Source organism: Heptranchias perlo, chromosome 29, assembly GCF_035084215.1.
Source record: "Heptranchias perlo isolate sHepPer1 chromosome 29, sHepPer1.hap1, whole genome shotgun sequence".
NCBI lineage: Eukaryota > Metazoa > Chordata > Chondrichthyes > Hexanchiformes > Hexanchidae > Heptranchias > Heptranchias perlo.
This window is the reverse complement of record NC_090353.1, coordinates 30,881,584-30,905,498: the sequence shown is the minus strand read 5'-3', so window position 1 is coordinate 30,905,498 and position 23,915 is coordinate 30,881,584. Positions and strand designations below refer to the sequence as shown.

General features: G+C 43.8%; 1 protein-coding gene and 1 long non-coding RNA gene across 2 annotated transcripts in view; one reads left to right on the top strand and one right to left on the bottom strand.

Moving 5' to 3' along the window:
* Window positions 1-16,782, top strand: part of LOC137299571 (calcium/calmodulin-dependent protein kinase type IV-like) — a 92,504-nt gene extending 75,722 nt beyond the window's left edge. Inside the window, exons 8-11 of the mRNA XM_067968415.1 lie at window positions 3,392-3,467; window positions 7,123-7,249; window positions 9,786-9,938; window positions 15,494-16,782. Of these exons, the coding sequence (XP_067824516.1) occupies window positions 3,392-3,467; window positions 7,123-7,249; window positions 9,786-9,938; window positions 15,494-15,640 (503 nt within the window). The 3' untranslated portion in view covers window positions 15,641-16,782. The remainder of the gene's footprint in view (window positions 1-3,391; window positions 3,468-7,122; window positions 7,250-9,785; window positions 9,939-15,493) is intronic.
* The window catches only part of LOC137299572 (uncharacterized), a 30,020-nt gene that overhangs the window by 746 nt on the left and 5,359 nt on the right, over window positions 1-23,915 (bottom strand). The gene's annotated exons all lie outside the window — the stretch shown is intronic.

Genomic DNA, 23,915 nt, shown 5'->3' with positions numbered 1-23,915 from the left:
TACTAGTCAGGCATAGCGAACTCTTATTTGACATGACCTGAATCTACCTGTACTTCCGAATTCAGCTCATTTAATTAGGTCAGACAATCCCACACATGTCTGCGTCCTAGCAGGGCTAGCACATGGAAGCGGGAAGGAAAGCCAGTCACTGCTGCAGGCCTGACAGGTCTCTGACAGTAACAATGGTTGTCAACAGCTACAAGGCTTCTGGGTGCGGTCCAAAAACAGCAGCTAGAAATTCTGCAGCCCCGAAGACGGTGTCTGGCACCTGATCCTCCAATCTGAGCATTGTGGGGCCTAAAGCCAACCTCCAAATCGACGCCCGCCCAATGATCTGACAAGAAAGTGGGGTGAGAGGGCCAGTTATACTATCTCCTGTCTCATTTGCAATGTTATGCCTGATGTGGACATAGCTACAATGCCTACCCATGTGGGTGATGGAAATTTCTGGGCAATGCAAAAGGGGCAGAGTCACAGCATTATGGGTCTCCACCCCTTTTTCTTTTGCTTTCTGCCCAGGAACGGAGCGTTCCCTGGACACAAAGCTGAAGAAAATGAGTTACGACCCTGACCTCAGAAGGAGGGTCATCAGTGGACTGCTCTCTTGCATCTCCTAGAAGTTGGCTCAGTTCGGCACTGGTTTGGTAAGCGGGTACAGTAATGAAATGGTTATGTTACTAGACTAGTAATCAAGATAACATGAGTTCAAATCCTACCATGACAGTTTGGGACTTTGAATTCAGTTTAAAAAATAAATCTGGAAATAAAAATCTGTTTTCAATAAAATTGACCATAAAGCTGTCGGATTGTCGTAAGAACCCAACTTGTTCACTAATATCCTTTAGGGAAGGAAACCTGCCGTCCTTACCCAGTCTGACCTATATGTGACTCCAGTGCCACACCAATGTAGTTGACTCTTAACTGCCCTCTGAAGTAACAAGCTATTCAGTTGTATAGAGATAGGTAATAAATGCTGGCCCTAGCAGTTCCTCCCATATTCTGAGAATGAATTTTAAAAAAAATACACATCAAGGTCCAATGACATCATCGAGCCCTGAGTGCAATCTTAACTCGGGTCTGAGCAGGGAAGCCGCTGTGGCTTTCCCGCCAGCCTGAAGAGAGTCGGGACCTGCCGGGAAGGTGAAGGACCAAAACAGCTAAGTTTTACTTTCCTTTTGTGGGACCAGGAGCAGCAGCAGTGCTCCGCATCCCCAGACTGTCCGCACCTTCCCTCCTGAGAGAACCACCCAGAACCTCTTTTCACACCCAAGTGCCGGCAGGCTGCTATGTGCTATCCAATTTTCCGGAGGCAAGCAGCCTCTTCTCACCCACTTTCCGCCTAGAGTTGCCAACTCTGGTTGGATGTATTTCTCGAGGCTCGATCACGTGACACTCGATCACGCAACACTTGATCACTGCAGTTTGAAAATGTTATTGCACCTACCTTATAAAGGTTGGGTCACCTGTAGTTGAGTGTCAGCAGCGTCCCACAGATACTCCGTGGCACTATAACTTTGCCGGAATACGGCAAGCTGCATTTCAGGCAGCGGGGCGACCAGCCACGAGGAAATTCCAGCATTGAATGAATGGCTGATTGCCTGAAACCGAAGATGGGCAGTGCCTCAAGCACCTGGGAGAGGCCAGGATGGTGTAGGACAGGAATTGAGAGTTCGGGCCACAGAGGTGCGCAGGCGTGAAGTGCACATACAAAACAAATTTTCTCCCAGTTCGCCATTAATTCCTTCAACACATGTTTTTAAAAAATTTGATATTCCTCCCTAGGTTAAAGATAATCAGAGTGAAATTGTAAAAGGCAGAGGACAGGTAAGTTTTTACCCTCTGGACTGGCACGGAGTGCAGGGAGATGTTTTTCTCTACCTTCCACAAGTCCCAGACACTTCTGGCTCAGGTCTTTGCAATCCTCTCTTTCATCAAAATTCTGATTCTGCCTCTATCCTGCTACTCTCTGCAGCAGCTCCCTCCACCACCAATGTAACTTCGCCGGAAGTGTGCCGAGCCACATTTCCGGCGGCGAGGTGATCAGCTGATTGTCTGCAAGCGACAACAGTCAGGATGGTGCACAGGTGCGAGCCGTGCGTACAACAAACTGTTCTCCCGGATTACCAGCAGCAGAGACCAACCACCCATTCCGGGAGATTCCCGGGTAATCCAGGAGGGTTGGCAGCCCTATTGCTGCCTGTTCGGAGGCATGTTAATGAGGCCCGGGAGTTAAATGAGCCCTGATTTCTGCAGCAGGGGTAAGCCACCTCACTACTCACTCACCCAAAACCCGTCCAGTGTTAAAAATGGGACCTCTGTCAGAAATAGTTGATCAGTTACAAACATTCAGTTCCAGACTTGGTAATCATATTCAAATTATGCTGCGAGAGCATAAGTGGCAACAATCACTTCAAATACAGGTCGGAAAGTGAGAATCCTCAAGAAATTTCATCTCTACTTCACTGTCACCTGCTTTAGTGTTCCATAAAGCCTATAGCTTTATAGTCCTCTCCAGTACTATGCTTTTTAAATGGATCGCCATGTTGGGATCAGCATTTAGCCCTAGGAGGAATGCCACTCTCCAATTACTACAGTGAAAAGCAGCTAAGTCAGAACATGCATGTATATCACCTGAACCAGACTGTTTTCCAAGCAGGAAATCAACATAACGGGTATCCTAACACGTTACTTTGGCACTCCAAAAAGCTCGGGCTTCTCTTAAGGATGAGAAATTCTGAACCTTTTTTGCAGTATTTATAGTAGTAGTAGTTTAAATTGAAAGAACTTCCCACCTCCTGCCACCCAGAGTTCTTTTGGCGTTTTGGGAGGCCCACTTCTGACTATTCTGTATTATATTTTTATGACCACACTTGGGCCACTTTACCTTTTGATTTGACAGTTCTGCCATTGGGTCAATGAGAATTATTATTCTTTTCATTCCCGTATGCCAATCCAAAGCTGTCAGACATTAAAGATCTCATGCATGTGGCTCCCCCAATAGTTCAGTGGCTTAGAGAATAAATGTCTGAGCCACACAGACCAGGGAGGACCCAGATTTGATCCCTGGTTTTTGTTGAGTGAGCTGACTTAAGTGGGGAGGTAGCAGGGATGCTACGATTGGCCTCAGGGTTCCTGCTGCTAATCGCTGACCTGCAACCCCTGCTGGAAGCCCATGTTTTGGACATCAGATGATTCCAGTATTGGGTTTGGTTGTGATCAAAAGAACAAAAAATCCACTGGATACTTTACAGAATTATTTAATGAGTGACAGCTTTGGAATGGAATCCAGGAACAAATGAGAACTGAACCTTGGTGGCCAGATTTGAAGCTTAACAATATGTATTTAAAGCATAAGATATTAATGCTTCTTAATTTTCCATTTTTTTTTCAGCACCTGAGATTCTGCGAGGTTGCACATATGGGCCAGAAGTGGATATGTGGTCTGTTGGAGTCATAACTTACATCTTGTAAGTGTGGTTCAAACACGATTATATAGTTATATATGCCATGGTTATACTGTTACAGAACTTGGAGTTCAGCCTCTAATATGCAATATGTTTTGTCCAAATTGTGATTGCCAAAACAGAGATAGCACAAAGCAAACCAGCCTCAGGGCTTGGTTTCATGCTGTCATTAATTTGAACTATTGGCATTATCATTTGTAGGCAGTCTCCTAGCTCAATTATTCTAAAGCTGATAAGATACATACATAAATTGTGGTAACCTGTTGATGAAATCTGTCATGGCAAATGTGAAAATGAATGAGAGTTTTAAAAAGTCATAATATATCTTTTGCAAATTTCAGAAATTGTTACGGCTCTGTTTTTAAATTCAGCCACTACTTGGGCAGGCAACCAGGTTGTTGGCCCCTAACAACATTGCTATGAAACTGACCGCTCAAAGTGCGTGAGGGTAGCTGGAGTGACTTTCCCTCCTTCCTTGTGTCGAAATGCCTGGCCAAGGCTTTACTCAGCACTCACTACATTGGCACAGTGGAAAGTTGGAACTCTGATTTGGTGAACTGTGGATACAATCTGTGTTCTAATACTCCTTGAACTTGCACATCGGAAAGCCAACGTGCCACTTACTGATGCCCAATTCTATATCCTTCTTATTTAAAATTCAGTTTTCATCTCAGTAACAAAGAGGATTGAAAGTTGCTGAGATTAAATCTGGCTAATGACTAACATTGTTGTACATTTTTTTCCCCCATTGTGCTGAATTATGTTTTTACACTCCTCATTATGACAGCCACATGTAGCTGCACCTATGCAAAAAAAAATGATATGCCATTCCAAGGATCTGCTGTGTTGTGTGAGATTAAAATAATCACAATGAAGTGGACAATTCTGACCTCACAGATATAGATGTAGCTCCATGCCATGCTTGGCTACTGCATCTCAGTAAATTAGTTGATGCAGGATATCTTAATGTTTCTGGAATCATACAGATCAGTTCTTTAATTAATTGAATTTCTTTTTCCTTCTTAGAATTTTCTCCTGCATTGTATCTTGCAAATATTTCATATAGCAGAGGCAGTAATATAGCAACCTCTCACCTATCCAATCGTAGCCAGAGCATCTCCAGCAATAGCTTCTCTTCCTGCCACCACACCATTACCTCTGGAGTCCCTCAAGGATCTATCCATGCCATCCCTTAGCAACATTATCCAAAGATATGGGGGGTAATTTTAACCCCCAAGGATGGGTGGGAAGGTAAAAATGTAAAACGCAGCCCAACTCGCCTCCAACCCGCCCACTTCCGGTTTTAACGGAGACAGGTCGGGGGACGGGCGACCCAACCCGCTCTCAGGAGGCCAGTCGGTCAGTAAAATCTTTTAAGGAGGCTGCGTGCCTCCATTTTAATAGCATTTTTTTTAACTGCTGGGGGGGTGGGATTCCCTGCCCTTGTGATTCTCGCCACCTAAGAGGAGGCAAGAAGGCCCAGATCAACAGGTAAGTGCCTTTATTGAACTGCTTGTGGGCCAGGAGGAGCAGGAGTGTTTCCCCCCAGCCCAACAAGCTGGCCTGCCACGATCCGACACACACGATCGTCCGGCTCCCCATCCCGATGTCCAACCCCCCCGATCTATTCATGCCCCCCCTCCAGTGTCTGACCAACCCCCCCCCCCCCCCCGACAATGTCAGATTTACTTGGCATCTGCTCCCCGGCTACTTTCCCGTCCGACAGACAGCCAGCCTGTCAATCTGGATGCCTGTCATGTGGGAAACACACCAAAAAAATTTAAAAGCCGTCCTGACATCAAAAAATCGGCAGGACGTCCAGGAAACTCATACTTCCGGTTTCCCATCCGTAAATCCTCCCCCATGCTCTCTCCACAGCTCGGAGTAAAAATCTAGGCCACGGAGTCAGCTTCTACACATACACTGACGACACCAGCTCTACCTCTCGATCCCTCCACTGCTCAGTGCTGCCAGACTAATTGTCCATCTTGGATGAGTTGCAGATTCCTCCGGATAAACATTGGGAAGACCAAAGCCATTGTCTTCGGCCCCAGCCATAGACTCTGTACTCTTGTCACCAATTCCATCCCCCTCTCTGGCCACTGTCTTAGGTTGAACCAGACTGTTCGCAACATTGCCGTCCTATTCGACCCGGAGCTGAGCTTCCGACCCCATATCCTCTCAAATTACAAAGTCTGCCTACTTCCACCTCCCTTGAGGTTGTGAACAGTCTGGTTCAGCCTGAGACAGTGGCCAGGGAGGGGGATGGAATCTGTGGCTAGCGAACGGTTTGTGGTGGGGGTCAAATGGCTTCAGTCTTCCCAGTGTTTAATTGAAGGAAATTTCAGCTCATCCAAGACTGGATGTCGGACAAGCAGTCTGACAACACAGAGGCAGTGGAGGGGTTGTGAGAGGTGGTGGCGAGGTACAGCTGGGTATCGTCAGCGTACAAGTAGAACCTGACATTGCGTCTTCGGAAGATGTCGCCAAGGGGCAGCATCTAGATGAGAAATGGGAAATGAGAAATCCATCACAATGATCACCTTCTTCCACCTCCATAACATTGTCTGTTTCCACCCCTGCCTTAGCCCATCTGCTGCTAAAACCCGTTCCATAATACTGAGCATCAGTGCTCCATCAAAAACTTAAAAAAATTAACTTACTTTTTGAAGTAAACTGAGATGCTGCAGTTTTATTTCAGAGTGTAAATAAGCCAAAAATAGGGGCAGTTGCTTTTTGCCTCTACTCCCTTTCATTCTGACATCACAGAAAGAGGCAGGACTGGCAAGATCATCCACTTAAATTTTTGCCAGTTCTGTGTCCTTTGCCCTAAACATTATGTACGCCTGCATGAAGCAACCCAGCACCCACCCCCACCCCCCCCAAACACACATTTTATATCTGTTCTGCTGAAGTGGAGGTGGTGCTACACGAGGTGCTTGTCAAGACAGTGGTCCACTTTGCCACTCCAGTCACCATTCCCATAGGTCATACCTGCAAAGAGATAGCGTCAAGTTTCAGGCCACAGCTGATCATTAGTGTCACTGAATATGCCAACCCAGTGCTGCACGGTCGCAGTAGGTGCCCTTGCAGCAGATGGCGCAGCTCTGCACCTGCATCTCTGCCGACCCAGACCCTGACGACAGATCCCAACAATCATTGCCAGGTAGGTGTGCCCAGAGCCTACAGTAATGGTTGGTACTTTGGCAGGTGCAGCTATTCAGGCTACACTGAATCTGGATCACCGTGCAGTGCAACTGAAAGTATGATATGCTGTGATTTGGTTAGGAAGCATCCAACATATGGTTAATCGAGCATTCACATTTTATAAGTGGTGCCATCGGGTCTGCTTTTAAATTGATGGACAGAAAATCGTGTGCAGCTTGTGCCCAAATCTGCTTCTGCTCTGCCAAGTTCTTACTCCCATGAACCGAAGAGGAAGACCTGTCCTATAGTGTGTAGCCTAATATGCTGCTTGAGTACTGCAATTTTGTAGAAAACATCCCTGAGGCAGTGAAAGTGCTGATTTGTGAGCAGACCTGCGCAATAATAAATCATCTGTCACAACAAATCACTTGCCCAAATTAGCACATTAGCATTTGGATTTCACCTTGTATTAAAATATTCACTGTTAATTATATTTTGTTCTCTTTCCTAGACTCTGTGGGTTTGAACCATTTTTTGATGCAAGGGGTGACCAGTATATGTACAGCAGGATCTTGAATTGTGACTATGAGTTTGTCTCCCCCTGGTGGGATGATGTGTCTCTAAATGCAAAAGATCTGGTAAGTAATGCAGAAATCTGAGAAATCACATTTAAAGCACATACGCTGTGTATCTCTAAAATAATAAGCTGATGCCTCATGTATCATAAGACAGAATCACAAAGAGGGGTTTTAGAGGTGCTGATCACCATGAGTGAACTTGAAGTGACTATTAGTCATGATAAGCCCCTAACTTTTGTTATTCCGATATATTGTACAATCCAATACATGTCACCTAGGATCTTACAGCATAGATACCTGATTGCGCAGCACCTTTCTTCACCCATTTTTCCCCTTCTTCACTTAAAGATATCAGCTCATGGATAGCAATTGAGAGCAGGAATACCTGCAGGTTTTTCCCCCTCCTTAGCCCAGGGGCTGTAAGGCTAATTGTAGTAGCCAGCAACCGAGATCAACCAACTCAGCACAAGCTAGGAATTAATTATGGGATCTTCTGGTCTGTATGACCAAATACTGCATTAGAAGAGCAGGCAACATATATATTTTTACAGCAATAAATATTTTTATAATCTTTTGAATTTAGAGGTAATCAACTTGACTTTTATGACTGTTTTATGTGGAGCCTATGAAAATTGGCAGGAGAGTCAGTTGAAAGAAAAATAGCAATTCCCTATGTGGCGGGAGAAACGTCAACTTGTGATAAAAGTATTCCAATGTAACATAGGAGATAATGTAACATGACAGGGAGGGACATTGATTCAAGAATACAATTTTCATTAAATACTGAAATTTTCACTGTACTGATAAAGCAGTTATTACCAGATTTGGATTAGGAGACCACCTTTGTGTAAAGATCATTTAGCGTGGTTATTGTAAATTGGTTTCACTGCATGCAATATACTAAGTTCTGATATATGGACCATGCTGACTGATATATATAATTTGTCAGGGTATGTGTGTATATATTTATATATATATATCGACACCATTTTTTGATCTTTAAAGTTCGTTTATTGAAATGTTATTGACTTGGGGCTAAATTTAATTCAAACTGAAGGGATAAGGACTTTTCTCTAATGCTGAAAATTTGAAGATTAAAATGGTCTTTGTTCCAGGCCATGTTAAATGGGTTTATTTTTTCTCCCCTTGTCCACTCTCTTCCTACCTACATCTGCGTCTCTTCCGACGCTCTCCGTCACGTAACAGATTCCAGTTTCCTGGCGCTAACAGTCTCCTTTTCACTATGAGCGTCCAGTCACTCTACACCTCCATCCTCTATCAGGACGGCCTGCGGGCCCTCCCCTCTTCCTTGAACGGAGGCCTAACCAGTCCCCATCCACCCTCACCCTCCTCCGCCTGGCTGAACTTGTTCTCACATTGAACAACTTCTCCTTTGACTCCACTCATTTCCTCCAAATAAAAGGTGTCACTCTGGGAACCCGTATGGGTCCTAGCTATGCCTGCCTTTTTATGGGATACGTGGAACATTTTTTGCTCCAGTTCTACTCAGGTCCCCTCCCTCGCCTCTTTTTCAGCCACATTGATGACTGTATAGGTGCTGTTTCCTGCTCACGCCCCGAACTGGAAAATTTCAACTTCGCTTCCAATTTCCACCCTTCCCTCGTCTTCACGTCGTCCTTCTCAGACTCTTACCTTCCCTTCCTCGACTTCTCCATTTCCATTTCTGGGAATAGGCTGTCAACCAATATCTACAAACCTTCCTGTGTGAGCGTAAGAGATGCAACACCTGCCCTTTCACCTCTTCCTTTCCCATCGTCCAGGGCCCCAAACACTCCTTCCAGGTGAAACAGTGATTTACTTATACTACTTTCAATTTAGTATACTGTATTCACTGCTCGTGATGCGGTCTCCTCTACATGGGGGAGATCAAACGCAGACTGTGTGATCACTTTGCTGAACACCTCCGCTCAGTTCGCAAGCGTGACCCTGACACTTGCCATTTTAACTCCTGTCCCACTCCCACTCTGATCTCTCTAAACTCGGCCTCCAACACTGTTCCAATGAAGCTCAACAGAACCTCGAGGAACAGCACCTCATCTTTCAGTTAGGCCCTTTACAACCTTCCGGACTCAACATTGATTTCAATAACTTCAGATCATAACCACCGCTCCCATTTTTTCGGACAGCAGGTGTTGGTAATGGTTCTGCTGTTGCCATTTACAGCTCCTCTAGACCCATCTTTTGTTTCTTTACCTGTCCCATTACCACCCCCCTTGCCTTGCACCATTATCCCTTTTGTCATTTAATCACTCCTGCCCTCCACCTTATCAGAGACCTTCCCCTTTGTTCTTTCCTCCCCTCCCCTTCCTCCCTACCTTTGCTTGGCTCTGTACTTGCTTAAAAACTGTTAAATCTTTAACTTCTACCAGTTCTGACAAAAGGTTGACCTGTAACATTAACTCTGTTTCTTTTTCCACAGATGCTGCCTGACTTGTTGAGTATTTCCAGCGTTTTCTATTTTTATTTCAGATTTCCAGCATGCGCAGTATTTTGCTTTTGAATAGGTTTATGATGCTTTGAGTCAGTGAAGACTCAACCTCGTGCTACTTCTGAGTTGTTGGGTCTTTACTTACAGGTCAGAAAATTGATAGTGCAAGATCCACAGAAACGGCTAACTGTACATCAGGCGCTGCAACATCCCTGGGTGACTGGGAAGGCAGCCAATATTGCTCACATGGACAATGCTCAGAAGAAAATGCAGGAATTTAATGCAAGGCGCAAGCTTAAAGTAAGTAAACAAACAATAAACAAGAAGGTGCACGACAAATTCGGTTTTTAAAAAGGTCGGGTTTGCACACATCCAGCCTGGACTAAATTTCTGCCTTAAAAGCTTCACCCCCACTCCCCCTCCCCACACACAGAAAGAGTGGGAATTAGTTCCAATTGGAAAATGACATTACTATTCTTGTTTGAAGTGCCAGATTACAGTGCTCGAACAATAGATGTTGTTTAGGAGCTTTACTGAGTGTCATTTGAGGACCATTCACACACCATCTTTAGTATTGTAATGAAGCAGATACCATTTTGTCACAATGCTAAAAATGATGGGGGGATTTTTAACACCCAATAACGGGTGGGTTGGGGGCATGTAGGTAGTTAAAATAATTGATTTTTCGAGTGCGACCGCAACATGGCTCCAACCCGCCCACTTCCGGGTTTAACGGAGGCACATTTGGATGCGTATGAGTAACCTACTCCCCGCAGTCGGGACATTAATTAGTTCAGGTGGGAGGGTAGTTATCACTGCAATTAACGTGCTTTTGAGATGTTAATTAGGTCTTTTTTTTAATTGAATTTTACTGACCTTTAAATTTAACGCCTCCAGCGCGGGTTTCCCGGGGCTTGTGAATCTCACCAGTGAAAGGAGGCGAGAAGGGCCGGATTATGAGGTAAGTGCCATTATTGCATTGCTTGTGGGCCAGGAGAAGCAGGAGTGCTTCCTCCAGGCCCAAAAGCTTACCTGCCGCAATTGGACCTCTGCGATCGGCTGCAAACGCCCTCATGTCCAAGACCCCCCCCCCGATGTCCGAGACCCCTCCAATGTCCGAGACCACTCACCCCGATATCTGACTGCTCACCTCCCCAACAATGTCCGACTGCTCACCTCCCCAACTATGTCCGACTTCCCCTGCGATCGTCCCCACCCCATCCAAACCCGAAAGATCCCGATCTCTCCCCCACCCCCATCCAAACTCCGACTTACCTTTCATCCACTTGCTAGCTGCTTTCTCGCCCAACAGACAGCCAGCCGATCAATCAAGCTGGCTATCGGGCGGGAAACCGTTTGAAAAATTTTAAAGCAGGTCCTGCTGTTAAATTCAGTAGGACCTGCAGGAAGACCAAACTTCTGGTCCAGAAACCCCCCCACCGCCCCGGCCCCCGCTCTCTTCCCGGCTCCACGTTAAATTCCAGGCCCTTGCATAAACATGGTCAATGTCAGATTGAATTGTTCTGCAGAGCTAAAAGTTGAATCTCCAGTACCTGATGGTTTGAGATCTGAATTGCAGATTGCAGACGATAGTGGCAACATTGTCTTCGGCATTTTGAATCCCAAAGGACAAAATTAAACAAGGCTAGAGAGAAATAAATGGTACCCACATCGAAAATCATCCTCTCTGGAGACAACGTTAGGAATATTTTAATGGCTCCAAAATAAATGAACTCTTCTGTGTGCATGGACCACGACATCACTGCCCAAACGTCATGATATCAGGATGTCACCACACAAATGAATCCCAATAAACTCAGATCAGGTTTTGGAGGTCCCATTATGAATTGGTCCTCTAAACCCGAAGTAAACTCAGGAGTGATTTGTTACTTCCAGACTGGACTATTCCAATGCTCTCCTGGCTGGGCTCCCATCTTCCACCCTCCATAAACTTGAGCTCATCCAAAACTCTGCTGCTTGTATCCTAACTCACACCAAGTCACGTTGTCCCATCACCCCTGTGCCCGCCAACCTACATTGGCTTCAGGTTCGGGAACGCCTCGATTTTAAAATTCTTATCCTTGTTTTCAAATCCTTCCATGGCCCTGCCCCTACCTATCTCTGTTACCTCCTCCAGCCCTACAACCCTCCGAGATCTCTGCGCTCCTCCAATTCTTGCCTCTTGCGCATCCCCAATTGGCGGCCGTGCCTTCAGCTGCCTAGGCCCAAAGCTCCAGAATTCCCTTCCTAAACCTCTCTGCCTCTCTCTCTTCCTTTAAGACGCTCCTTAAAACCTACTTCTTTGACCAAGCTTTTGGTCACCTGTCCTAATACCTCCTTATGCGGCTTGGTGTGAAATTTTGTTTGATAACGCTCCTGTGAAGCGCCTTGGGACGTTTTACTACGTTAAAGGCGCTATATAAATGCAAGTTACTGCCTGGCACCTACCCAGATGGCTCAGTGGCAAATGGGAACTTGCCATTAAGAGAAACCCCAGATATGAATCTACATTAGAAAATTTATGAACCATAACTAAATAAGCTGAAACACTATAGATACCATAAGTATGCTTGATAGATGGAATTTCTTTACTAGTATTATATTTTCTTTTATTCGTTCATGGGATGTGAGCATCGCTGGCGAGGCCAGCATTTATTGCCCATCCCTAATTGCCCTGGAGAAGGTGGTGGTGAGCCGCCTTCTTGAACCGCTGCAGTCCGTGTGGTGAAGGTTCTCCCACAGTGCTGTTAGGTAGGGAGTTCCTGGATTTTGACCCAGCGACGATGAAGGAACGCAATATATTTCCAAGTCAGGATGGTGTGTGACTTGGAGGGGAACGTGCAGGTGGTGTTGTTCCCATGTGCCTGCTGCTGTTGTCCCTCTAGATGGTAGAGGTTGCGGGTTTGGGAGGTGCTGTCGAAGAAGCCTTGGCGAGTTGCTGCAGTGCATCCTGTGGATGGTACACACTGCAGCCACAGTGCGCCGGTGGTGAAGGGAGTGAATGTTTAGGGTGATGGATGGGGTGCCAATCAAGCGGGCTGCTTTGTCCTGGATGGTGTTGAGCTTCTTGAGTGTTGTTGGAGCTGCACTCATCCAGGCAAATGGAGAGTATTCCATCACACTCCTGACTTGTGCCTTGTTGATGGTGGAAAGGCTTTGTGGAGTCAGCAGGTGAGTCACTCGCCGCAGCATACCCAGCCTCTGACCTGCTCTTGTAGCCACAGTATTTATATGGCTGGTCCAGTTAAGTTTCTGGTCAATGGTGACCCCCAGGATGTTGATGGTGGGGGATTCGGTGATGGTAATGCCATTGAATGTCAAGGGGAGGTGGTTAGACTCTCTCTTGTTGGAGATGGTCATTGCCTGGCACTTGTCTGGCACGAATGTTACTTGCCACATATCAGCCCAAGCCTGGATGTTGTCCAGGTCTTGCTGCATGTGGGCTTCATTATCTGAGGGGTTGCGAATGGAACTGAACACTGTGCAATCATCAGCGAACATCCCCATTTCTGACCTTATGGTGGAGGAAAGGTCATTGATGAAGCAGCTGAAGATGGTTGGGCCAAGGACACTGCCTTGAGGAACTCCTGCAGCAATGTCCTGGGGCTGAGAAGATTGACCTCCAACAACTAGTACCATCTTCCTTTGTGCTGGGTGTAACTCCAGCCACTGGAGAGTTTTCCCCGATTCCCATTGACTTCAATTTTACTAGGGCTCCTTGGTGCCACACTCGGTCAAATGCTGCCTTGATGTCAAGGGCAGTCACTCTCACCTCACCTCTGGAATTCAGCTCTTTTGTCCATGTTTGGACCAAGGCTGTAATGAGGTCTGGAGCCGAGTGGTCCTGGCGGAACCCAAACTGAATATCGGTGAGCAGGTTATTGGTGAGTAAGTGCCGCTTGATAGCACTGTCGACGACACCATCTATCACTTTGCTGATGATTGAGAGTAGACTGATGGGGCGGTAATTGGCTGGATTGGATTTGTCTTGCTTTTTGTGAACAGGACATATCTGGGCAATTTTCCACATTGTCGGGTAGATGCCTGTGTTGTAGCTGTACTGGAACAGCTTGGCTAGAGGCACAGCTAGTTCTGGAGCACAAGTCTTCAGCACTACAGCCGGGATGTTGTTGGGGCCCATAGCCTTTGGTGTATCCAGTGCACTCAGCCGTTTCTTGATATAACGTGGAGTGAATCGAATTGGCTGAAGACTGGCTTCTGTGATGGTGGGGATATCGGGAGGAGGCCGAGATGGATCATCCACTCGGCACTTCTGGCTGAAGATGGTTGCAAACCCTTCAGCCTTGTCTTTTGCACTCACGTGCTGAACTCCGCCATCATTGAGGATGGGGATGTTTACAGAGTCTCCTTCTCCCGTTAGTTGTTTAATTGTCCACCACCATTCACGACTGGATGTGGCAGTACTGCAGAGCTTTGATCTGATCCGTTGGTTGTGGAATCGCTTAGCTCTGTCTATAGCATGTTGCTTCCGTTATTTAGCATGCATGTAGTCCTGAGTTGTAGCTTCACCAGGTTGGCACCTCATTTTTAGCCTGGTGCTGCTCCTGGCATGCTCTTCTACACTCCTCATTGAACCAGGGTTGATCCCCTGGCTTGTTGGTAATGGTAAAGTGAGGAATATGCCGGGCCATGAGGTTACAGATTGTGCTGGAATACAATTCTGCTGCTGCTGATGGCCCATAACACCTTATGGATGCCCAGTTTTGAGCTGCTAGATCAGTTCTGAATCTATTCTATTTAGCACGGTGGTAGTGCCACACAACACGTTGGATGGTATCCTCAGTGCGAAGACGGGACTTCGTCTCCACATGGACTGTGCGGTGGTCACTCCTACCAATAATGTCATGGACAGATGCAATTGCGACAGGTAGATTGGTGAGGATGAGGTCAAGTACATTTTTCCCTCGTGTTGGTTCGCTCACCACCTGCGTCAGGCCCAGTCTGGCAGCTATGTCCTTCAGAACTCGGCCAGCTCGGTCAGTAGTGGTGCTACCGAGCCACTCTTGGTGATGGACATTGAAGTCCCCCATCCAGAGTATATTCTGTGCCCTTGCTACCCTCAGTGCTTCCTCCAAGTGATGTTCAACATGGAGGAGGACTGAGTCATCAGCTGAGGGAGGGCGGTAGGTGGTGATCAGCAGGAGGTTTCCTTGCCCATGTTTGACCTAATGCCATTAGATTTCATGGGATCCAGAGTCAATGTTGAGGACTCCCAGGGCCACTCCCTCCTGAATGTATACCACTGTACCGCTACCTCTGGTCGGTCTGTCCTGCCAGTGGGACAGGACATACCCAGGGATGGTGATGGAAGCGTCAGGGACGTTGGCTGAAAGGTATGATTCTGTGAGTATGGCTATGTCAGGCTGTTGCTTGACTCGTCTGTGGGACAGCTCTCCCAATTTTGGCACAAGTCTATTGTTAGTGAGGAGGATTTTGCAGGGTCGACTGGGCTTGGTTTGCCTTTGTCGTGTCCGGTGCCGAGTGGTCCGATGCCGTGTGGTCCGTCCGGTTATATTCTTATTATGACTATATCACTGACATCTACACCTGATGGATCTACTGTTGGTAATGTCTTTTGCTTTCCTTATATTTTGATGCAAAAGTGTTACTTGAATGCTCAAAAGGTTAATTTGCAGCAGAGGTATAACTATCATATCTTTGATAGGCATCTTGTGCCCTTCTGAGAACTGTGTTTCATGCATATGATTTCTGGCTTACAGCTGGAAAGAAACGCTAAATGAACTATATATTCCACAGGGCTTTCCAGTCCTATGTGCAGTATTTATTAAGAAAAAAACCTGAGATGTTGTGCTGTTTTGGTCTTGTTTTGACAGGCAGTTGTTAAGGCTGTCGTAGCCTCAAGCCGACTGGGAAATGCTAGCAACCATAGCCACGGCAATCATGACAGCGCCAAAGGAAGACGCAATTCCTGTTCCATCCAAGAGCAAAGTCCCGAAAAGGAAAATGGACAAAAATCATAGCCAAGCTCTCGCGATTAGTTTCCAAAGACTGTCTGCCTCATGGAAGATATGCAAAGAATGCTGGCAAGGTTCACTGGATCAGTACTTTCCTTCCAAAACTACTGGTGCTGGCGTATTTTGCAAAAAAAAATTCTGTAAAGAGTGTTCCACATCCTCCTCTAATGGAATGAATATGCCAGATCTTCGATTCATGTGTGAAGATGTGTATATATATAGTATTTTATGCTGTAGTACTCTATGTAGACTGATGATAGTGTAAAACATAAATCTAGGGTCACTGCAGTTTTAAATTACACAATATAACATCTGTATCCAACCTTCCTTCAGTCCATTTGTTGGATATAATGTCCACTCTATTTTTGATGGCAGATGTTTTGACTTAGAGGCAAATGGCATTTATTAATTTAAGTGATTTAAAAAAACAACAAAAAAAGGTCTTCATCGCAAAACTAATACACGTCCTCTTAAAATGGAGATGTTTACTGGGTCATGTGTGAAAAGCATCAGTTGATCCAAAGGCTTTGGTTGAACAGATGTACAGGTATAACAAAAGTATACCAGAGCAAGGGTCCTACAAGTCCGTATTACTAAAGGTTTTGTTTATACTATTTTAATTATATATTTACTATAAATTGGTAAGTGAGACAAGAATGTACAGTAACAATAAAAAGAAATTAATATTAGATATCAGAAATAAAAACAGAAAATGTTGGAAATCCACAGCAGGTCAGTCTGCACTCTAAAGAGAAAGATATCAGGTCTTCCCCATTCTCTCGGGTTCAGCATTACTGGTCATTCATGAAAGCAGACCCCGTGTCCTCTGTGATCAAGAGTATACTTTTACTGTTCAATATCTACTTATATGATGAACATGGCCCTGGAGCCATAACAGTAAGTCCCCTTGTTGTGTGTACTGTATTCTATGATATCACATATGTTCGTTTCTCCTATCTTCTGAAAGACAGACTGCTAAGCACCCTAGTGAGATGAGATTGTAAAATAACAAACTGATTTATTTTACATTAAATACATGACTGAACAGACTGTTATCACATTAAGCCTTATCTATTTCTGTGACTCCTTGTAACATCAAAAATGATAAATTGCTCAAAATTTGCCCTTGATATAAGCCTCCCCTCGCTTTACCAATCAGTATCGCTAAACTGATAGTTGCTTCCTCAGAAAGAAAGTGTTTGCCTCTCTAATTGTTTCAAAATCGCAGACTTGTATTTTTTACCCAGAGATTGGGGGTTGGGGGGGGGGGGGGGAGGGGGAGCCAAAAGCTTAGTCTCAGCTCCTCCCCCAGCTCTCCTGTCAAGGACTGACTCATTAAGCTGACAATCAAAAGTACCTTGGGGTGGCTCTCATGGCAGCTAAATTTTCTGGCCAGCTACCTGCTGTGCTCAATGAATAAAAGCAATCCAACACTACAGGTGCAGTATTTCTTGAGCTTTTGGAATATGCTAACGAGCCCTCCCCCCATTGTCTTAGATGTAAATGGTATAACAGTTTAATGGCTAACCTATTTCCGTTTGGGAGAGCTGATCAAACTCCAGGTCACTCTTTGTTTCAGTGACTTTTCAGTGTTTTGCTTTCAAATCAGAAAAGTATATTTGAAGCCTGGGAATTGACAGTCTGAATCCTGAATTTGACTTTATGGCTGAAACATTTTAAACCAAAAATCCATTCCAGGCTAACTAGGTAACAATCTTGAAACATGACATTAATGGTTTATCAGAAACTCTTCATCAGAAGATTAACCTCTCTTTCAGGTGCTGACTGACCCACTGTTCATTTCCACCATTTTCTGCTTTTATTTAAAACTGTACAATAAATGGCTTAGATTGTCATTTTATTGCTGGAACATTTTGTCAGGCTTGTTTCCGTTATCATCAAGTAATTCAATTAAAAATATATAGAAAATTATTTATAAGTGCATTGGACCAACTGACTCCTGGCAAAATGTGGCAATGAAGTAACGTCAGTTTAATTTTTAAAACTGTAGTCTTCTTAATAAATGCTTAAACATAGAAATTGGTAAATTTAAATTAAGTGTAAACCTACATGAATTTAACAATTGTTAAAAAGTGATGGTCTAATAAGCATAAAGATCCCACCACAGCCTGTGGTCACATACAAGGTCAAATGTTCGTTTTATGTGTTAGAGTTCAAGATTTCTTCATACCACTTGTCAATGAATACAAACATTGATTTAACTAAGAGTCTGTCCCCCGTTAGGCATGTTTGAAACTTTAATTTTTGCATAGTACAGCTTTCATAAATGTATATATGTTTTTCTCATAGTGTTCAGTCTGATGATCTGACCCAACAACAGACAGTGACACAAAGAAAGGGCCAAGTTGTGGTCTCTTACCCAAAGTATTTTTTGCAGTTGCAGAGCCTTGCTTTTTATTCCCTCAACAATTCCTTCCCCCCCCCCCACCCGCCCCAACTTTCCTCCTCTCTTGTAGGCATTGAATTCTTACTGGGGTATAATTCCATGGTAATGGTTCATCAATATGAACCTGTGAGTGCCTTTGAGAATCTCAAAGCACTTCACAAGCTAAAGAACAAGACATCAAAGAAGAATAGGAGGACATTTGGGGAAACTGAAGGCATAGTTAAATAGATTGGGGTGGGCGTTATTTTTTGTTTACAGGTGTATCAGTTCTAAATGGTTAAGAACTGGTACAAAGCCTGCCAGAAGCGTAAAGTCCTACTACAGACTACGCTCAATTTAAAGTGGCTTAATTCAAATGACCTGATAATTCAATTTTTAAGCATTAATTTCCCACTTTGCTATGTTTTTATATTTCTTAAATCAAATTATTGGATAATTCAATTTATTTACACGAAAAATATTTTTAAATTATTGGTAGACTGTAGAACTCAATGTTGTGATGTAAGCTCATTTGCATAATTATTCATAGGTCCAGCTGCAGACTTGGATGAGGTGTAGGCAGCACACTAATGGCGGGAGTGGAAAATTGCATGTAATTGAAATTTAAAGGGATGGGACCAATAAAAGAGGAGTATCACTGTGGATGGAGGGAAAAATTCTGAAAGCCTTTGGAGAGCCTCAAAAGGTTTCTCAACTCATTAGCAGCCTTTGTCGAGGCTTAAGCAGCAAAAGACTAAGAAGTGGCAGGGAAAAAAATGAAGGGAAGGGGAACTCAAGAGGCAGGCATAAGACTGCAAGCAAGTTGCCAGCACTGGACCCTATTTGATGGCTGCTATAGTGAAGGTGATGCTGCAGGAAATGGCTGCTAGGATAATAATAAAAATGGAAATGCTGGAGAAGCTCAGCAAGTGAGGCAGCATCTGTGGAGAAAGAAACAGGAGTTGACATTTCAGGTCGAAGACCTTTCGTCAGAACTGGAAGATGTTAAAGAGTTAAAGTTTTTAAGCAGGTACAGAGCCAGGAGAAGCGCGGGGGGAGTTGGCGGGGGGGGGGGGGGGAAGAAAAGAACAAAAGGGAAGGGCTGTGATAGGGTAGAGGGCAAGAGTGATTAAATGACAAAAGGGATGATGATGCAACGCAAGGAAGGTGGTAATGGGATTGTAGCTCTCTGTGCCATTCCATGGTACCATTCCTATAGGTCTGCAGTAGAGCATGCCACTTTTCAGGCCGCAGCTCACCATTACTGTCACTGTATGTGCCAGTCCTATGCTGCATGGTAGCTGAGAAGACATTTTCCCAAGAAAGTGTGGAAGTGCCTGCAGAAACAGTGGCGTCTTGGCAACTTTGGCCAATCAGGCTATACTAATCAGCCTGGCACATCTTCTTTCATGCCTTGCCGCTGAAAGTAAAGCATTTTGTGATTGGGAGCTTATCAGGAAGTATCTAATGTTGAGGTTAGTCAGCCATTCACATATTTTAGTGATCCTGCAGCTTCTGCTGAAACAGAACTGCCCCATCCCACCCCTGCCACCAGCACAATGCCTGGCAATCTGATCTAATTTCACCTGTCTGCAAATATTTGCAGGTGGGCAAAAAGCACCTCCTGTGCTGTGTGACTGACCTACATACTCTCCCATCTTCTTCCAAAGATGTCTGATGGGAGGATGCCAGTAATGGGCAATAAACAAAGAACTCAGAACAACTGGTATATAGATTCATCATAACCTAAGTGCTAACTGAAAAAAGACAACAAAAATTAAGAAAACAGGCCTGAAATACACTAAAACCACTTAGCTTTGCATTACTCTGCCCTGTGAACTGTTGCTTGACCTCTCATAGACTAGCAAACTCTGGAAGTTTGGTTTCGTGGATGTGCTTTGCATTGCACATCCTGCATGCTCACGTCAAGAAATTTTGTGCGACGTACCCATCCACCCCTTTTTGCATACTTTAATTAAGCGTCCCACCTGTTTCAGACAGAAACTTCGACCACCGGCTCCAATTCCTACCACAAAATCCAATGACCTGACTAATAGGTGGAGCTCAGTCAGGACTTTCACACTTTTTTATGTCTGTCTGTTTTTGGGGTGCACAAGAGACTATAATTGGCCTTGTGTCTCTGGACATTTGAAGGCAGAGAGGGATCTAGTTTTGTAGGAGAATTGCAGAGGGCATATGTGGAAGTGACTGAAAAAGCAGTCTCTGGTGGAGCAGGAAACAATCAGTAATCTGAAGTCAGAGGAGTGGAGGGTGCAGACAAGGATGTGTAGCAAGAGAAGATTACTCAGGTTGGGTGGAGTGAGGCAATGGAGGGATGTAAAGATGCAGGTGAGGATCTCATTACATTACATCACATTATAATTACTAAAACTATAAATTTCCCTTTTCGAAATAATTTGAAGAAAATGATCAGAGCATGAACTCAATACAATCTAATTAGCACTTCCGCTACTTCCTTCTGCATTGGAACCAAACCCAAACAGGAGTATATTGCCCAATTAAACCCAGCTCTGTACCAAATGTTAAAAATTAGTTGGGAAACAAAAGGTTACATCATCAAGGCTTGTGGGATATCATTTATATTCCATTTACATTAGTCATGTTATGGGATTAGCCCAATGAGATATAAATTGTATCACACAGAGCTTCATAATCCACTGTTTATACGTGCAGTGAGCACGCATGTATGTGTGTGTGTGGGGCGGGGGGGGAGAGGTGAAAGACCAATCTCCCTTTGTTTGTGTCGACTTGTACATTAATTGTACCATCTGTAGGGACATAAATCAATATTAGATGTGTTATTGGGCTAAAATGTAGGTGATGCCTGTGCAAACAATGAATGTACCCCGTGCATAGTCAATGCACCAGTGGAAATTCACCCTAAATCTTTGCCTTAAAATATATTAGAATTCATAGATCACAATTTGGTAATATTAGACATGCATCTGATGTCCTAAAATGTCAGCATTCTCAAGTACCTGAAATCTGGTGGCACACAGTAATATGCAGTTCCATTAAATGTCATGAAGCACATCAAAGCGATCAAAACCTCAGAAGTCTGAAAAATCCTACAGATGTCATTGAAGCATTGAGACGTTCAAAAGAAACGAGTGTTTGACTTAAGGGGGAAAAGTATTCTACTTATTTACAAAATAATCCTAAATATTACCGTTTACTCTGTTTTTCCTGGGTTTCCATGTCTCTTCCCCCGAAGTTACGGCGGATGAGCAGGAGAATCCCCACAGAAATTCACCCCCTTAGGAATATGTGGAAATTCAGTAAGATATGCTTCCCTTTAACAATAATGTATGCCTTTTATGCAAAAACAGGTAGTTCATGTAAATAATTAGCAAAAGGCCAAACTGTCCTGGTATTAGTAGAGACTATTAATAGGTGGAAATGTTGACTTTTATACGTTGGATGCTTTACAAATTCCGCAACTAACCCTTTGGTTATTACACAAATGATTGCAATTTATTTCTTCCCAACTAGATAAACTGCCAATATTTAAGAACTTGATTTTTTAAGTTTAATAACTCTTGCATTTCAAGCTTTACAGCAAAATGGAAATAGTGTGATAAAGGTTTATTATCATTTTGTCAAATTGGTCATTCTCTATTATTGTGCCGCAAAAAGTATGACATATACCTATATCAAACAGAAAATGTTTTAGTACAAACTATCTGCAGGTCTACAAAGGACTATATATAAACAAATCTCATTTTTGACATATACATATTTATAATCAATTAAATGGCTTTTTAACTGAGAATGATCTATATGGCGCTACGCATTACTTATGTGTGTGAAAAATATTTTTGCTGGTCTATTACTCAAGAATTTCCAGTATATTGTGTAGAAGATAATCTTGTGTACAGCAATCTTTTTACTGCAGTCTTCTTCAGGCAATATGCAGTTGATTGTATCTTATAGTAATTCTGTTTAATTTAGTAAGGAGCAGTATTTTTTGACTTTAAAACAGTACCTTTACATTTCCACAAACACACAAAATGTAGCTGAAAATTTGTTAAATGTTTTACATTGACTAGTGCAAATTGCAAGACTTTAAATGTGCTTCAAATATTCCTTTGTTTCGTAGGCTTTCTATTACAGTTGGTGTCCTTTTTATTACATTGATTTCACCTTTTTCTGAAATATCTATTTTTATTCCACAGCCATGCAAGATATCTTTCTGTGCTCATTAAATTGAAAAATTTACAGGATGCCAGATAGTGGGCTCTGTTTTCTGTATGGTGCATGGATCAGGAGCCAAACCACAATTTTAAGCTGCAGCAACATGGAAGCAGCTATTAATGTTATTATGTTAGCTATACTCGTAAATAATAAAAACTACAAAATAAGATTATGAATGACTCCAGATGCTCTAAATTTATTTACAACTGCACAGGGTTATAGAACCATTTCATGTTAACAGGTTCTAGTACTTTCCTGGGGATGGATTAATATTGTTGTACAATATATAATTGTTAAGTGTCTGATATAAATGCTGAGTAATAATCATTGGACCTGTAAGGACAACTCATTGATGAGCACATTACTCACCCAATCTCTTCTAAGATGAAGAGCTACCAAACAGGCTATCTATTCCCAACAACGCTCCATATTTAACTGCGAGTAACTGAGTTTGATGCAGTGCAAAACTGGCCATTTTCTTTCTTCCAAGGGGAAAGAGTCACTGCCAGAATTGAAACTTGTTATATACAGCTAGTCGATCTCCCATGACATTGCACATGGGGAGTTAAGACTAAGTGTAGTCTTCAAGTGAAGCGGCAAAAGCTGGGCAATAATAAGACCCTACTTTAAAGTCATACATTCTGTCCTTATTTCTTTTAATACTGTGATTTTATATTATTCCTACTGGGTTGCCTATTGCATTGTCCACAGAAAGTGACGAAGCAAATTTCCTTCAGAGTGCATTGGTGATGCTGTATGTACAGGTATAGCAATCTGTAGGTTATGAAGCTCGATTTAGTACTAGAAGTGTGCAACTGCAGGCATGAAACATAGAAACATAGAAAATAGGAGCAGGAATTGGCCATTCGGCCCTTCGAGCCTGCTCCGACATTCAATATGATCATGGCAGATCCTCTATCTCAATACCATATTCCCGCTCTCTCCCCATACCCCTTGAAGCCTTCTGTGTCTAGAAATCTATCTATCTCCTTCTTAAATATATTCAGTGACTTCTGTGGTAGAGAATTCCACAGGTTCACTACCGTCTGAGTGAAGAAATTTCTCCTCATCTCAGTCCTAAATGTCCTACCCCATATCCTGAGACTGTGACCCCTTGTTCTAGACCCCCCCAGCCAGGGGAAACATCCTCCCTGCATCCAGTCTGTCTAGCCCTGTCAGAATTTTATACGTTTCAATGAGATGACATTGTGAAGACTGTCGTGACACTACAGACTTCCTACAAAAACTCAGTACCCACGGACCAGTTGAACCAGGAACACTTCTCACCACGATGGACGTCTCGGCACTATACACCAGTATCCCCCACGATGACGGCATCGCTGCGACAGCATCAATACTCAACACCAACAACAGCCAATCTCCGGAAGCCATCCTACAACTCATCCGCTTCATCCTGGATCACAATGTCTTCACCTTCGATAACCAGTTCTTTACCCAAACACACGGAACAGCCATGGGGACCAAATTCGCACCCCAATACGCCAACATTTTCATGCACAAGTTCGAGCAGGACTTCTTCACTGCACAAGACCTCCAACCAACACTATACACCAGATACATCGACGACATTTTCTTTCTATGGACCCACGGCAAGGAATCACTAAAGAGACTACACGATAACATCAACAAGTTCCATCCCACCATCAAGCTCACCATGGA